The sequence below is a fragment of the Bombyx mandarina genome, chromosome 12, assembly GCF_030267445.1.
Source record: "Bombyx mandarina strain Sakado chromosome 12, ASM3026744v2".
Classification (NCBI taxonomy): domain Eukaryota; kingdom Metazoa; phylum Arthropoda; class Insecta; order Lepidoptera; family Bombycidae; genus Bombyx; species Bombyx mandarina.
In genome coordinates, this window is record NC_143219.1 from 14,143,839 (window position 1) to 14,161,692 (window position 17,854).

The 17,854-nt window shown below is 37.7% G+C and overlaps 2 protein-coding genes across 2 annotated transcripts in view; both read left to right on the forward strand.

Moving 5' to 3' along the window:
* Positions 1-17,854, forward strand: part of LOC114248788 (kinesin-like protein CG14535) — a 423,441-nt gene that overhangs the window by 94,518 nt on the left and 311,069 nt on the right. The window lies entirely within an intron of this gene.
* Positions 14,116-15,416, forward strand: LOC149501850 (uncharacterized). The gene has a single exon (XM_089732063.1). It carries the CDS (start codon positions 14,175-14,177, stop codon positions 15,363-15,365), a length of 1,191 nt encoding a protein of 396 aa, XP_089588189.1. The 5' UTR covers positions 14,116-14,174; the 3' UTR covers positions 15,366-15,416.

The window sequence follows — 17,854 nt, forward strand, 5'->3', positions numbered from 1 at the left end:
GCCCGCGGTCTGCTTACAACACTATGCAGATCGTAGAGTCTCACATACCCCGCGCGCCCCTTTTGCGCGGGGACCTCGTAGGAGGTTCGGCCCTCTACCCGAAAAAAAAAAAAAAAAAAGGGATAGTGAGCCCTACCCGTCCGCGCGTAGCTGGAATAGGTCCTTATGCTGCCAACGACAAGGTAAGACAACATATCTTAAGCTGCGGACTTAATCTTATAAACTTGTGTAGATACATAATATAGTATAATATAGTATAGATGCATAATTAAATTAGTAAAAAATTACGGCTTAATGTGAGTCTGTATCTTTGTGAAAGTAACAACTGAGCAGCAAGTGGCCGTGAGTTCGTCCAACTTTTTTTTTTAATTTTATTACACGATGTTCTTCCCAAATCTTGGAGTTCCTTCGTGATCACGTGTTGAGTACGTATTTCCATCGACTTATTTACCAGTCACTTTAATGGGAAGTAAAGTTTGGTATAGCTATAACTTGTTCTTGCAAAACACTAAAAAGGGAAATTGCAAAAAAATAATATCTTCATAAAAAAAAGGTCGTCCATCTGGTTTTTGGTGTATGTCGCTTGTGGATTCGCTAATACACAACAGTTGTCTCGATCTCCTAGGTAATTCTTTATTAGAACTTAATTTACTTCGTCCAAACGTGATAGGTTTATGATCCGTATACACCGCTAAATTTCTGCCTTCAACTAAATCTCTATAGTAAACAATTCTTGAATAAATTGCCAAAAGTTCCTTGTCATACGTTGAGTATTTCTTGCGTTTTTTTAACCCACAGACACAGCCCACTGAGTTTCTCGCCGGATCTTCTCAGTGGGTCGCGTTTCCGATCCGGTGGTAGATTCTGCGAAGCACTGCTCTTGCTAGGGTCAGTGTTAGCAACTCTCCGGTTGAGCCCCGCGAGCTCACCTACAAACGTTAGGGCGAAGCTAAAATAGCCTCTCAAGGCTATCAGCAAAGGTAGGAAAAAAAAAGCGTTTCTGATCATCTTTTTGAAAAGTAACCCGAAAGTAAAAGTAAAAGTACTTCACTACAAGAACAAATAGTAAACTTCAAACTTATATAGGACATCGTATATAATAGTGTTAGGGGAAAGTTTACAGAGACCTAGAAAGCTTCGAAAACATTTTACCGAATATCGTTGAAGTGAGTGTGCCGAAAGAACAGAAATGGAGCCGAAATCACACTATCAGAGCGATAATATTTTTTCTTATAACGCGAGAAATTACGTAGAACAAACATCGAGGGGATGAAAGTTTACTGAGAAATTTCTTTGTGGACACAGAGTATAGTTGGATTTATAGAATAAGATCTTCTAGATAGTTTTTTTCTTTGGGAATTGAATAAAGTTATCTCTAAAGTATTTCGGTTTATCTATTTGTTCGTTGTTACTTTAACCAAACGTTTAAAATGGTGTGATATTCTCGAAGATTTTGAAAAAAAAAATCAATTTCTCATATTGACTTGTGGTCTGTGAAAATAAAAAAATTACGAAGTGGCATTGTAATTTTACAAATATGAATTTTGTTGCTTCAGAAGTCAGATTAGCTTACTATAGTCCATCTGTCCCTTTTTGCCCATCTAGCTAATCTAGCCCTTCAAACGTTCCACTTTATAATACACAATCGAAAATAGAAAAAAAAGGTGCAGACTCGCCGTAGACTCTAGGACTGTTATAAAAACATCGAATAAGACATTACACATAAATGTACATTGGTATTTCTATCTAAGACGTTTTTGATTTTTAGGATACGTCGGCTAAGCTGTGCGTTTTGTTTCTTGGAATAAATGAAATATTATTATTATTTTCCTATGATTCCTTCGCAATACACCATAAGCCTTCCACTTAATTTCGTTCTTTATAATTTTCTATTGACAAACGCCGTAGCGGGGTTACAAGGTGGAAGTTGGAACAAAAGAATTACTTCGTGGAGTAGCCCAATGGGAAAGAGACACGTAGGTAGACCTTAGACAAGATGGCAGGACGGCATGACAAGGACAGCAGGCCCAAACTGGATACATGTGGCCCAGAATAGGAAACATTGGTTTCCTTGGCGGAGGCCTTCACTTGAGGCGAGGCTCTTGTAAAGAAGTTTTACTGGTGGTAGGACCTCTTGTGAGTCCGCACGGCTAGGTACCACCGCCCTGCTTATTTTTGCCGTGAGGCAGTAATGCGTTTCGGTTTGAAGGGTAGGGCAGCCGTTGTAACTATACTGAGACTTTAGAATTTATATCTTAAGGTGAGTAGCGGCATTTACGTTGTAGATTTCTAGGGGCTCCAGTAACCACTTAAAACCAGGTGGGCTGTGAGCTCGTCCACACATCTAAGCAATAAAAAAAGATATAGATATGGGTTGTATATACACATATGTATTATAAGAATTGTTATTATTGGTTGCAAGAAATATAAAAAAAGGCTTTAATTAATTATAATTAAATATTGGAAAAACGAAGTTAAAGGTATAACACAAAATGACTGGTTTGTCTTCTCTGTTGAACGCAATCTATGTATGTGAGACGTCTTGTGCAGAGCAAAAACTATGCTCCCTAATTGATTGACGACCAAAATTAGTTGGTTATGGGAGATGCAGCGGGAACTCTGATGGATTTATCACGAACTTTTCTACCCTTCGTTTAATTCTCGCTAATGTTGCTTGTTGGATGGAGTAATTATTATTTTTTTGTTTCGGGCACAAGAAAATATGTAAGCTATATCTTATACGTGTTTAAAAATTGCAATCTTTCCTAAGGCGTTTACATATCTATATATTAATATGTGAAGCAAAAACTTTGTATCCCTTTTTACGAAAATTGCGCGAACGGACGAGCATGAAATTTCCCACACTTATAGAGAATATAGAGAAGGAGTGCAGAATGTTAATATTTTCTTAAATTATGCATAAAAAACACATTAAATCAATAAAATAAAAACATTACACATACTACTTTTGACACACACACACACACGCATGCATTATATTTGTTTATTGTCAAACTTTTCTTATTTGGTTAAAGTCTGTGGTCAAATTGACAATAGATTAATGTTGTTTGTTTTTATTAATATTTGTCTAAATTGTGTTCTTCGTGAAATTTGTGATTATATAGTAAAATAGTCTTTGACAATAGAATCATAATAATGTAAAAATGTATAATTTCAATTAATTATAGTCGAATTTCGATTACCGAGGGACCACTAGTTATAGAGACCAGAATAGTATGAGTGCATGCTAACATCGAATCCATGATGATCTATACTAATATTATAAAGAGGAAAGATTTGTTTGTTTGTTTGTTTCGAATAGGCTCCGAAACTACTGGGCCGATTTGAAAAATTATTTTACCATTAGAAGCCGACATTGTCCCTGATGAGCATAGGCAATTTTCTTTTTTTTTTTTTTTTTTTTTTTTTTTTTTTTTTTTTTTTTTTTTTTTTTTTTTTTTTTTTTTTTTTTTTTTTTTGGTTCATGTGTGTTTTAATGTTTCCGAAGCGAAGCGAGGGCGGGTCGCTAGTTATAAATACTTTCAAGGTTTAATCTTACCGTTCTTATTGTCTTTATATTATATCCGATGTTTCGACTGCTTTACAATTTTTTTTAGCAGTTTGTGACCACGATAACTGCAAAGGCAGTTTTGATTGTGTCAACGACGTGTGAAAACCAACTAAAATCCTTGATAAATAAATTATCTATCCACACAAGCGAATAAGCGTGGAGACTCTTGAGCATTGCAACAATGACAACGCAGAAATTGATGCAATCAATCAACAGAATGACACTCAAACTAATGGCTCATGTATGATACATCATTATCTTGTTACGGCTACGTAATTATTTATCATCTTACGAAATTTTTAGAGGCCACAACGAGTCTATTGAGATTTCTTTATTTGAGTATAGCTTTATTTTAATATTTTTTTAACGTGGTTTAAATAAAACATTACGCAGAGTACTCTTGTATATTTTTTAGATTTAACACTGTCGCAGCTTTGAACTCCTAGATAGGTGAATTGATTGAAGTCGTATACCTTCAAATAGGAGACACGCTTGGAGATACGCAAACGAGTACTGAACGCAGGGCTTTTAGATATATTTTAAAGGTAGAAACTGATCTGTCTAATTCTGACGTTAAAGTAAATGCTCTTAAAGATACACGTCACAGTAATGCAATTAAAACATTTGTAGTGGCGGTAGTCATCTAAGTATACAAGATATTTGACAAATGCCTGAATTTTGCTAACGACATTTTCAAGATAAGCTTGCATATAAATAAGTTCCAAGTAACAACATTCGGAACGCCGGTCTACTGAGCAATTTCATACGCTTGGTGGAAAATCGCTTTGTCTTTATCCCCAACTATCTATACTAGAGGTCCCGCAGTAGTCGAAATTCGACTATAATTAATTGGAATTGTAAGTTTGTACACTATCATGATTGTATTTTATACTTCTATAATCACAAATTTCGCCAAGGCAAACAAAAATTTCGACAAACAATATTTAATCTATTCTCAATTTGACCACAGACGTAAAGAACAAAAGTTTGACAATAAATAGTATGCATGCGTGTGCGCGTCAAATACATGGTATGTAGTGTGTGTAATGTTTTCTTTATTGATTTAATGTATCTTTTATGCATTATTTAAAAAAAATATTAGCATTGTGCACTTCTTCTCTATGTTCTCTGTAAGTGTAGAAAATTTCATACTCCTGCGTCCGCGCAATTTTCGTAAAAAGGGGTACAAAGTTTTTGCTTCACGTATTAATATATAGATTTCGGTGAGTGATATAACTGACGACGCTGCCCTTCATTTGCAATCGCGTTATCTTCATCTACGTATTCAAAAAAATCATAAAGAATCTTAGTATCAACTAAACACTCAGGTCTAATTAAATTGAGTACACGCAGTGCTATATTTCAAAATTTCATCTGATCTTTTTTTTATTGGTTAAATGGGTGGACGAGCTCATAGCCCACCTGGTGTTAAGTGGTTACTGGAGCCCATAGATATCTACAACGTAAATGCGCCACCCACCTTGAGATATAAGTTCTAAGGTCTCAGGTATAGTTACAACGTCTGCTCCACCCATAGTTACAATGATTGCCCTACCCTTCAAACAAACAAACCTTTGTCAGTTTCAGAGAACTTGTAAACGTCAGAGGTGTGACTATCAAAACGCTTTTAATTTCAAATTCTTTCCGGCACTTTCCTTTTTATTGCATCGACGGGTGGATGAGCTCACGGCTCACCTGATGTTAGGTGGTTACCGAAGCCCATAGACATCTACAACGTAAATGCCGCCATCTACCTTGAGATAATAGTTCTAAGGTCTCAAGTACAGTTACAACGGCTGCTCCACCCTTCAAACCGAAACGCATTACTGCTTCACGGCAGAAATAGGCCGGTTGGTGGTACCTACCCGTGCGGACTCACCAGCAGTAATTACGCTAATTATAATTTTGCGACTTTTATTTTTATTACACGATGTTATTCCTTCACCGTGGAAGTCAATCGTGAACATTTGTTGAGTACGTATTTCATTAGAAAAATTGGTACCCGCCTGGGATTCGAACACTGTTGCATCGCTCAACACGAATGCACCGGACGTCTTATACTTTAGGCCACGACGACTTCAATCGTCAACATAAAAAGAAAAAAAAACACACAAATTCTCATTTTCGATTTAATACCGGCAATATCCAAAGTAATAATAAAGTAATTTCATAACCTATAAAATGAACTGTAATAAGTAAGTGAGAATTTCTCGATTTTCGCATCAAGTGGCCCCATGGCATCGATGCGCGAAAAACCATTAAATAAACACGATGAGATTGCGGGAGCCTCTTATGGTTGTCGCGTGTCCCGTCGGTTGTAAAACGCCTCTCGAAGTATACGGGTTCTCAACTTGGCACAGAGTAATCGCGGATAGGATAGTCCTTTGAGGAACTATTATCGTGCCGTCTTAAAACGTTTGAACAATTTATTGAAGTTAAAACTTCTTTAGAATCGTTGTGATTTCAAACCGGATGCAACGGAAAAAACGACAGGTAAGAGACACAAATACAAAAATGTGTAGGATGAAGCCAGCAAAGAATGAGACAGAAATATACATACTATTTAATACAGCGCCATCTGTGAGATTTTTTAATACTAACGTGTGTATGAAATTAAAATTCACTACAAGTGAATTTTAATTTAGGATTATACGTGAAATTAAAATATCAATTCACAGAGGGCGCTACCTTACAATTATTTACTAATGACAAAATTTTACATATACTTAAGACGTTTAGGATAATTGTATTTTAATTTTGGAAGGTTTCACTTCTACCACGTGTGAATTGCACACATTTTGTTTTTTAGATGTGACATGTGTGATAAAAAATGTGGACATAATTTTTTTTCATCATTCTAGTAAGACTGTGTTTTATTTAATAAAACAACCTAGAATTTGATATAGCCTAAATTACTTCGTGTCTGAAACGTTAGTGGCTCCCAACCGTGATTTTTGTTAGCAAATTTTTAGAATAGATATTACCATACCTTACTATCTTCCAGATACAAAAGTGAGTCCTACTAGACTTCAAGACTTTTTGGAATGATGAACTGAATAATAAATAATAGTTTAAAAAAACTAACAAAATACGTGCGTGGGGTGCTTTTCAGGATATGTATCATTATCAAAATAACCCTTCCACTCATATCTGTTCATAAAATATTTATAACTACTGATACCATGCACCCCACGCTTTTTTTACAATAAAATCATTTTTTCTTACACTATTTTTAATTCAAATTTATTTTATATTTTTTAGTTGTTTTTTCTATAAAAGCGTATTTTGTTAGTTTTTTTAAACTATTATTTTTATTGCAAATTTTTTTTTATATTGAATTGTTATCGGTCCTTAATAGGTATACTAAATTTCGAGTTAATTCGACGTTTTCAAGGGGATCAAAATCATGTTCAAAGATTCCGTTACAAACATACATACATACGTCTGAAGCTAATAAAAGCGTATTAAAAAACGGTTCTTTCTTTGTCCGGTCTTACGTATTTTCTTGCTCTCTACCAACGTGACCAACAGAAGCATTAATTTAATCATCGCCTTTTTCATTACACCATAAAACTTGGATCGTAAATGCCTTTTCACTGGATATAGATTTTTCATATTCGGGTTTTTTTTTGTGTCCGTGCTCGGTAATAAACGAAATCACTTAAAGAATGCATTCTTTAGAGAAGAAGAGGGACTTTCTTGGGTAAGACACACAGCTAAAAATATTATTGATAGCAATATTCATATTTTTATGTAGATAATTAAAAACAAAAATTAGCGTTTTTTGTTGTTGTTGTGAATAGATATGTGAATGAGCTCACGGTTCACCTAGTGTTAAGTGGTTACCGGCTCTCATAGATCCACGGACTTCCACGGTGAAGAAATAAAAAAGTGTAATAAAAATGAAACCAGCAAAAAAATATTTGCGTAATTACTGGTGATAGTCTTGTGCGTCCGCAAGGGTAGGTATCATTGCCCTGCCTATTTCTGCCGTAAAGCAGTAATGCGTTTTGGTTTGAAGGGTGGAGCAGCCGTTGCACTATAAAAACTGAGACTTAGCATTCATGTCTCAAAGAGGCGACATTAACATTGTCGATGTCTATGCGCTCTGGTGATCACTTAACTCCAGGTGGGCTGTGAGCCCGTCCACCCATCTAAGCAATAAAACAATTAGGTCACATCTCACACCACACAGCTCGTGTTGAAGAAAATGTGATAGGCGCTGAGGAACACGACCGATTTTTAAAACAAATTTACATTTTTATTAACACTAGAGGTCCCGCAGTAGTCGAAATTCAACTATAATTCATTAGAATTGTAAGTTTGTACACTATTATGATTGTATTTTATACTTCTATAATCACAAAATTCGCCAAGACTACACTATAAAAAATATTAACAAAGACAAACAATATTTAATTTCAATTTGACAACAGACGTCAAGAACAAAAGTTTGACAATAAATAGTATGCATGCGTGTGTGCGTCAAATACATGGTGTGTAGTGTGTGTAATGTTTTCTTTATTGATTTAATGGATCTTTTATGCATTATTTTAAAAAAATATTAGCTTTGTGCACTTCTTCTCTATATTCTCTATAAGTGTGGAAAACTTCATACTCCTTCGTCCGCGCAATTTTCGTAAAAAGGGATACAAAGTTTTTGCTTCACGTATTAGTATATAGATTGTGAACTATTTTAGCTGCATGTTCTTTTGCCAATCTAATCTATTTATTTTAATCCCGATTTATTGCTTTGTTCTTGTTTCAAATGTTGTTTATCCTTTACGTCCGTATGTAATTTGAGGGGTGAGTGAACAGGGTATGAAGGGAACTGAATCATGCTGCAACGCCAGGGGTCCCCGGTGTCCGTGATGTATTGGGCAATTGCGAAACGCGTTTGCAACCGCGATCGTCTTTAAAATTACGTCTGTGATTAATTTAAATAAAATACTCCAAATGCTAATTAAACTAGTAGTCTTAGGGTTGTAACTAGGTAACAGTTGTCCCTCACAAGCTGTCTCCACTTTACCTCATTTTGGGCTTGCTCCTTATCAGCACTCCAGGTCAGCAGTTGGCAGCAGTTTGGCAGTCCTCATCTCACTCTCCACGATGCGTCGCCAAGTATTTGCAGGGCGACCGGGTCTTCTCCTACCCCGTGGCTGTCACTGAAACGCGATGATGCTGCGTTGCGTTCAGCGTGTCCTATCCAACACCATTGCCGATGGGAAATGTCTTGCGCGATGTGGATTTGATTACGTTCAGTCCAGATGTCCTTATTAGAGATAGCAAAGTAAATAAACTCACTAAGTCTAGTTTTTTTAATATTATTATAGTTAGATCTTTCCATTTAAAGGTGGGGGGAAGCTGTCCATCAAAAGTTACAAGCCATTGAAAACCTTATAATTTGTAAAATACAAAAAGTTTAATTTTAGAAAAGACACACTTCGGTTATAGAAATTATTTTAGATTAACATATTGAGGTCCTTAAGCTCTTTTTGATTGGGTGCGATCGAGTTTCGAACTTTATTATTTTAAGCCTGTTTCACAATAAGCCTCTTGAATCTCTCAGATTGTAGGGCAATACAAGATTAATACTTGCCATCTTTTGTGTTCATACGTCGCGAAGTATTGCTCGGTTCCAGTGTTGTCATTTTGAAAAATTACAGTCATTATTCTAGTTACTTAATGTGTGTTTTCATTTTGTTGTTTTAATATAGTTATATTTTGTGGATATTCAATGCGATTTGAGGCTTTGTTTTTAGGTTCAAAAAGTTTTTTTCAAGTTCATTGCTACCATGCAGAACTTAACTTGGGAAGCGTTCGTAAGTATGAAACCTCTCTGAGACTCTATGAGACTCTATTGTACTCGTATCGCGTGGGGTGACTGTAAGGAGGCTTAAAAACTGGAACATTTATCAACATAATACTGAAATATATTCATGAATAGCTCCATCTATAATTTTTTTTTTTTCTTATATGGGTGGACGAGCTTAGTCATCTACAGCGTAAATGCCGCCACCCACCTTTGAGATATGAGTTCTAAGAGGTCCTACCACCAGTAATTGCGCAAATTATAATTTTGCCGGTTTGATTTTTATTACACGATGCTATTCCTTCACCGTCGAAGTCAGTCGTGAACGTATTTCATTAGAAAAATTGGTACCCGCCTGGGATTTGAACACCGGTGCATCGATCAACACGAATGCACCGGACGTCTTATCTTTTAGGCCACGACGATTTCAAACAGGCAAATTTTTGAAACAGGAAAAATTAATACATTTAAGTAATTGCTGATGGCAGTAGTATCCCCAGCGCGTCTGGTTGCAGTGCTGAGTGTGGTCGCTTCTCGTACCACTCCTGGATTCTATCCTGGGCAGAGCGCAGACGCTCCGACGAAAAGTGAGGAGGATTACTTTTGGGAGTCACCTAAACCACCACTGTCCTTCGATCTTCTACCCTTCAGCGGAGGCTAGCTCCAATTTCTGACCAATCTCCTCCTATACACCATAGCAGGAAGAGCTCACGGCTATCCTGTTGATTGCAAAAATCACTTTGTTCATTGACAATGCCAAAACTACCAGGTCTCAGCTTGGGACTCTTTTCAAGCCTCGTTTTGAAGAAGAACCTGTTACTATCGAACCTTATCCTAAAGAAGGGTGATGCGTTAAAATTTTCTGAAAATGAATTTTGATTTTTTATGTATTACCATCGATTTAACATTGTTAATGTCTCAGTTTACCTACACGATATGTGGAACTAAAAAAAGTAGCTTGCTTGTTTGTCAGTAAATTGTTGTATTGCCTTTGTAGGCATTCGAGCACACAGCCCACCTGGTGGTTAGTGATCGTCGCTCATGGACATCAGCAACACCAGGGCAAGGGCAAGCCGCTTTCAATTTACCGATAAATTGCGGTATCATGATATTATTAAACCTACTCGCGTACTAAAGGTAGTGTCGCATAAATTAAGATTGCATTAGCGAAGTTAAGTGCCTCCCCGTGAAACCGCGTTCTCGACCGAGTTACTTAACTCATTAACTTCACTTAATCCTGATTAAAGCCGATAAAATCACTTAACTCCACTCGATCGAACGCGTCGAAGCGATGTGTACATTATTTTTGGAGTGACGATTTATTGATTTTGTTTATTTTTAATTAAAATATTTTTTAAATAATTATAATGAAAACTATTTTTACGAGATAATCTCGGGTTTTCTTATTTCCGACGTTTTTGGAACGAAGTTCCTTATGGGACGATGCGGAGGGGTACCCTAACTGGGAAAATATGTCCGTAACGTAAGATTTTTATTAGTAATGCACACAGCGTACGACTTAACTTTATAATAACGTACAAATTAGTAATGCACACAGTGTATGACTTAACTTTGTAATAACGTACAAAAAATAACATATTTTTTTATCATTCATTGTCCACGATCTCAGAGCGTTCGTTTGCGCAATACACTAACTCTTATACAAACAACCGTGAATGAAGTGTACCACAATAAGTGCGCACGTTACCGAATGACCGTTTAATTTTCTTTATACCTCGAATAGAAATTAAAATTAATATTCTTATAATAAGGAACTTCGTTCCTATCCGATGTCCCACGACACCACACATCTTTTTTTATTACTTAGACATGTGGACGAGCTCACGTTCTATCTGATTTTAAGTGGTTACCGCAATTTTAACTTCCGATGCCAAAATTTACCGTCGTCCTACCATTGAAATCGGTATTATTTATTCGGAGAATTTTCGTGGACACGAACCGAAACATGGTTTACACAACAACCCGCTAAATCGAATGCAATGTGTACATACATTTCTATCTTCAAACAAGTCGGAATCGAGCGTGATGTATGATGCAGCATCGTTGTTATGACGCGTGAAAATTTCGTAACGCGATTCTCTCGGCCGTCTGAATCAATCAATTTGTTGTGACTTACCCTTCCCGGGGCCCGTAGCCTGATTGGTTCGTAACGAAATTGCGGTATGTTTTATATGAAAATAATATGCCTAGATTGTTTCGGTTATGTGTTCGGTGTGTATAATATATTTTTAATGCTTTTTATTAAGCTATTGCCTAGCTTTTATAGCGGGCTTTGAACGCGGCGATCGAATCGAGAAATTCCGTAACGAAAATAAAACCTGACACCTTCCACTCCATCTAGCTCGCGTTCAACACATTCACACGTTGCGCTTGTGTAGTGCTTGTGAATAAGCGCGCGGCGTGACGTCGCACTGCATGCGCATCATGAAAAGTCTGCCCATCTCTCTCTCGCGCGTTCTAGCTTATGATTGGGAAGGGGACAGATAATGTCTTGCTTTTGTTAATGTTTATAAATATAGCGTGGTCATATTTTATTGTTGTTTTAATATTAAATAATTATTGTCTAATTATAATTGCATAAGTTGATAAAAAATTCTATGCAATAGCTTTACCGCGGCAGTCCCAGAGTGCCATACGTGTTTTTTATAGTGTTAAGACATAGATAACGAAACGTGAATCTCGATAACGACCTTCGAACATGAGGTTTAAGTCTCAACTCTATAGTATCACGGCTGTTCCAAGCCTTCCAAATGTTTCCAGCTAACTGCTCTGTCGCAAAAATGGGGAGGTCGGTGGTAGTTCTCGTCTCATGAGCCCTTATAAGCTGGTCACCAGACAGCTCTGCGTTTCGGCTTAGGTAGGACTTCCCTTAAATATCTCGTCATTCTCCTGACCTTCTCCAACCTGGGGTCGGCGCTGTTTTCTCCTTCCATACACCTCTAATATATATCATTTCTTGGTAAACTCTTACACATAACGTCTTTCACGCAATCCATCTATTTCTTCTTAGGTCTTCCTCTAAAACCTTCCACGTGTGCGTGTGGTGGGCGCCTAAGAATACTTCCAATCCAAATTTAGCTTATGGGCGTAAAAAGCGACTAAGAGCTAAAGCCTTACCAAAGCCAATACAACCTAGGCCCAAGGTCAATTCCCAAGGAGGGTTGACGTCAGGCAGTCGACCGGTAATCATTTTTTTTGTCCTACTTACGCCGAAAGTTCCGTTTTCCTCCCGCTGTACAGGGAAGCAAGTCTAACTTTTCCTCCCGCTGTACAGGGGAGCAAGTGTAACGTTTCCTCCCTGGGTATAGACAAGTGCGCATGCGCGTTAGTGTCTACGTCTGCTCTCACGCACCTAAAATTCTGCGCCATTGTTGTGATCGGATAATTTGCAATATTGTGTAAAAGTGAAATAAACAAAAATCAATAAAATTTAATAGTGAATTATTAAACAGGGCGAGTTCATCAGACAGTTCTTATTCAATTAGTAGTAGTTTATTTAAAAATAAAAAAAAAACAGTTAAATTGTTTTTTTTATGAGTATTACGAGCACATTTTTATGAGCACAATGTACTATTCTCAAAAATTTAGAGCAACATGAGGACTTTCATTGAATAGTATAATTGAAACTTCGGCTTCCTGTTCACGTTTGCGGATTTCAGTAGACACCTAATATAGTTTGATGAAAAAAAGCCCTAAGCATTTAATCATCGGCCCGTCTGTACTGTTTTAGTAAATATATTATATCAATTTGTGGTTTCATGGAACAGAGCGCCGCTCTGTGAACAATTTCTGCGATACACCGCGTTCTTGCTGAATTGGAGAGCTTTGGCGCAGCCTTATTAAAAAGAAAAAAAAGTTTAATTCCTTTGTCGGCGCGAAGTTTCAGAGAGCTTTTAAGATGGGTATTCCTTTGTAACTTAAAGGCTTAGGTTTGCTTTTTGGAAGTCATATAAAATTAAATTCTAAGTCTGGTATGAATTGAAGCCGTTTTGAAGTCATCATCTTTCTCTAAAAACCTACCGAAATATCATTATGAGATTCGATCTTACCGGCACCCGATTTTTGTCTTTCTAAACAGAAGTTCTAACGGCTTACCTGATTGTAAGGTTTTACCGTGGGCCATGGATATCAGCTATAACGGAGGCACAGCCAATGTTCCTTATTATAGGCTCGAGTTTCCACTTAACACCAGGTGGATCTTCGTCTCATTCATCAAAATGCAAGAAATAAGGTAATATTTTTAATATTATAGTGGTCAATGTGGTGAAACCTTATTGTTGAAACCTTATTGTCATACCGATTTCAGACCGAAGCGCATTACTGCATCTGCTTCAATAGACGGGGTGGTGGTATCTATTTACCCGTGCAGACTCACAAGAGGTCCTACCACCAATAATATCTTTGAGAAAATCTAACACATTGCTCGTAGAACGGATGGCCGTTGGGGCCAGAAAGTTCTTGAGTGGCGACCGCGTACCCGAAGACGTAGCGTGGGTCCCACAAGATGGACCAACGATCTATTGAGGTTCGCGGGGATCCGCTGGATGCAGGCAGCGCAGGACCGGTCTTTGTGGCGAGGCTTGTGGGAGGCCTATGTCCAGCAGTGGACGTCTGTGGGCTGATAAGAAGAAGAAGAGAAAAATATTTAAACATTTCTCGTAGTAATCCGGTACCTACTATACGGTACTATCCAACATAATAAGGTATATTGATGAGCAGATTGATAAATTTTCTCAGTGTTCCAACAATTTATTTGAAATTAACTCTCATATGGCTTTGTTCATTATAAGACACTGTCTATTCGTACCTAAATTTACATATGTGTTAAGATGTTCTTTCTTATGGAAACATAATAATAAACTTAATTCTTTGGATGAAATGATAAAGGGTGTTCTGTGCAAAATAATTAATTGTAATTTGGATGACCTCTCTTGGGAGCAATGTGTCCTGCCAGTACGTTTTGGTGGTATCGGCGTACGTAAAGCATCAGCTGTTGCGTTGCCGGCCTTTCTTGCTTCTGCACACGCCTCCTGTCTCATAGTCGGTAATGTTCTCAACCCTTGTATGGGTTCCGTAGAGATTGTGGGTGTGTCGGAGGCTGGATCGGCCTGGCAGTCTTTGTGTCAGGCGGATTTTCCTACTTTACCGCATTTGCAGCGTCTTTGGGACATTCCGCTTTGTCAACGGATACAGCAACGGTTACTACAATCATATGATAACAGCGTGGACATTGCTCGTTTTCGCGCCGTTACCGAAAAGGAATCAAGTTACTGGCTTCAAGCCTATCCATCGTCCAATACAGGCACGTTGTTGGACAACAACGCTCTCTCGCTAGCTATTGGCTTACGGTTGGGGGCCCATATTAACGTACCACATTTCTGTGTCTGTGGCGAGTACGTCAATGAGCTTGGACATCACGGACTCTCGTGCCAGAAAAGCGCTGGGCGCATTCCAAGACACGCGTCTTTAAATGATATGATAAGAAGGGCGCTCACTACAGTCAATGTTCCGGCTGTCTTGGAACCCATCGGAATTTTGAGGTCAGATGGGAAAAGGCCCGATGGAGTCACGCTGATTCCATGGTCAGTTGGTAGGTGCCTGGTATGGGATGCTACTTGTGTGGATACTGTGGCTCCCTGTCATTTAGATGGTACTTCGTCCCGCCCCGGTTCAGCTGCAGCTTCAGCAGAAATTACAAAAAAGCGGAAGTATTCGGGTTTGGGGTCTTCTTATTCTTTTTTGCCTTTCGCGGTTGAGACGATGGGCCCTTGGGGCCCTGAAGCAAAAAAATTTTTAACAGAAATCTCCAAACGCTTGAAGGAGGTTACACATGATGCTAAGGCTGGCTGGTACTTTGCACAGAGAGTGAGTCTGGCTGTCCAACGAGGCAACGTAGCCAGTATCTTGGGGACTGTGCCTCCTTCAAGCGCGTTGGAAGATCTGTTCTACTGTGTGGGTTGAGTTATGTTAAGTTATTTTGATTTGACTTTTTGTTAATAAAAAATAAATTTATAAAAATAGCTAAAAAAAAAAAATAAGATACATGATTTGCCTGTATGCTACTTATAAAATGTTACACGTAATATATTATTAGGTAGTTTAACTGTAAAGCTGTAATCAACATTAAACATCATATTGACAAACAGCTTGCAACATTTAATAAATCCGCGGAAAATTCACCGAGAGCGCATTGAATCGGTCCTTAACAACATTTAACCGGACATTTTACATAATCACCGTTTTGATTTATCGCCTGCAACGCTCACAGAATAATCGGAGAAATCTGAAGGCTCATTGTCTGACAGGGTTGTGCAGAAATATATTAATAACTAGCGACCCGCCCTCGCTTCGCTTCGGACACATTATTATTATTAATTTTTTTAATATAACTAGCTGACCCGGCAGACTTCGTAGTGGCTCAATCGATAAATAAATTACCTTAACATTTGTACGAAATAAACTTAAAACAAACAAAAGAAATCCGTCCGACGGGGGACACATCAAAGGAAAAATTAAATTGTAATTTTTATTTAATTCCGAGTATTCTCATATTTATCTAACCTTTTGAACCTTCTCTGGACTTCCACAAATAATTCAAGACCAAAATTAGCCAAATCGGTCCAGCCGTTCTCGAGTTTTAGCGAGACTAACGAACAGCAATTCATTTTTATATATGTATATAGATTACTGAAACTTGATGCGTGTGAAAATTTTCTAGTCAATACGACGTCTTGAAGTCTGATGTAAATGACATTCAATGATCCGTTACGAACATACCTACATTCCAAAGCCGCATGGTACGTTGCAAAAAAGATATCATAAGGATGTAGCAGTGATTCTGGGTAGTATCGATGAACTCTACTCCAGTGGCGGGCGGTGCGATAGTAAAATGAGATAACGGAATCATCTCAAGCAATTCCTCAGTGCACTGCCCATGGGATACATATCAAACTAATAAAAATAGGCTAGTCTATTCGTAAATACGCTAAATTATTGTATTTAATATTTTTCATATCTGACAACCCTATTCTGATGAGGCCTATCACGCAATAGATGCATTAACATATCCCCCGTGCTTAGCGGGTGCATTCGTTCGACTCAAGATTCACGTCTCACTTAATTACGCCTCATTTCCTTTTAGAAATTATGTCAGAAATGAACGGCGCTTAAGTTAATTTTACAAAATCATAGGCAGTATCAGCATCGTTGATTCTACGTGCCTTGTAAGCAAAATACAAACGCCCCTATGTCTTATCAAAAACGAAATTCATACAAAAATACATTCACATTTCACATTCAGTACAAACAAACTTTAAATCTCAAACATCCCATAAGGAATATCAACAGTTAGTTCTTTAGACTGGGCACGACGAATGTCGGTGTAAACATATGTAACTTAAAACTGCCAACGCAACAAGACCCATCTGCGGCTTAGATAACTCGTGCTGTGGAGCTCTTCGCGATGTGGTTACGAAGTACACGAACAAACAAATTCAAGACAAAGAGAAGCTTTGAAAACGCACGGTAATTGGCAAGCAGCTGTCTTTGATAGCGGTTCGGTAGTGAACTCGAATAGGATTAGCGATTTGTTCTATTTCTACGTAGTTAGTTTCCAATCGTAAATCTGTGTGTAAATAAAAACCACGTTTTGTGAGTTACCAGTGGTAGGAGATGTTTTATCATAAAATGGGATTTTATCATCACTTATCAAGTGGTCATTGGAGGCCATACATATCCCGTGAAAGCTGCCACTCATATGGAGACGTAAAGTTGTAGTTGTGTTTGAAGACTGTGCTTCACCTGGTTTGAAGCGATTTAAGAGTCAATTGGTTTATGAATGGCCACCGCGATCGCTGTCAACAGGAGAATAGAATGACTTGACGTTCGGCCGCCATGACAGACGCAACTTCATTCGGTGTTACCCGCTTTTGATCAAAAATTTACCATTTGGTCGAATACAAGTCGTATGAAAAAGATTTCAAAATAACAGAATTACTTTTCCAAAGATTATAAAAATATTAAAATAATGGTGTGACGCTGACATCATGAGCTGCAAGTAGATAATTTAATCAAACAGCTTCCTAACCCGCTATGCCATTCTAATTTTTATTAAAATTATTTTGAATCTTAGAAAGCGAATAGCCTAAATAGGTTCTTACAATAAATTAAGATACTTAACTAAAATCAATTTCAGCGTTTTCAAATGTCTTCAATTGCATCGTACATATTTTCCCCTCGATATTCCGTCTGCATCAAACAGTTGACCGCGAACAAACACCCCCTTTCCGCCTGCGAATGTCCACTGGTCGCTGTTTACACTAGGGATTATACGGAGCACTGCAAATATGCAGAGTATCAGTTAGAACAAAGCTTGGAATTGCATAAGAGATAAATTTAACAGCAATCTATGTAGTTATTGTCACGATTTCTAACACATTCGTTGGTGAAAT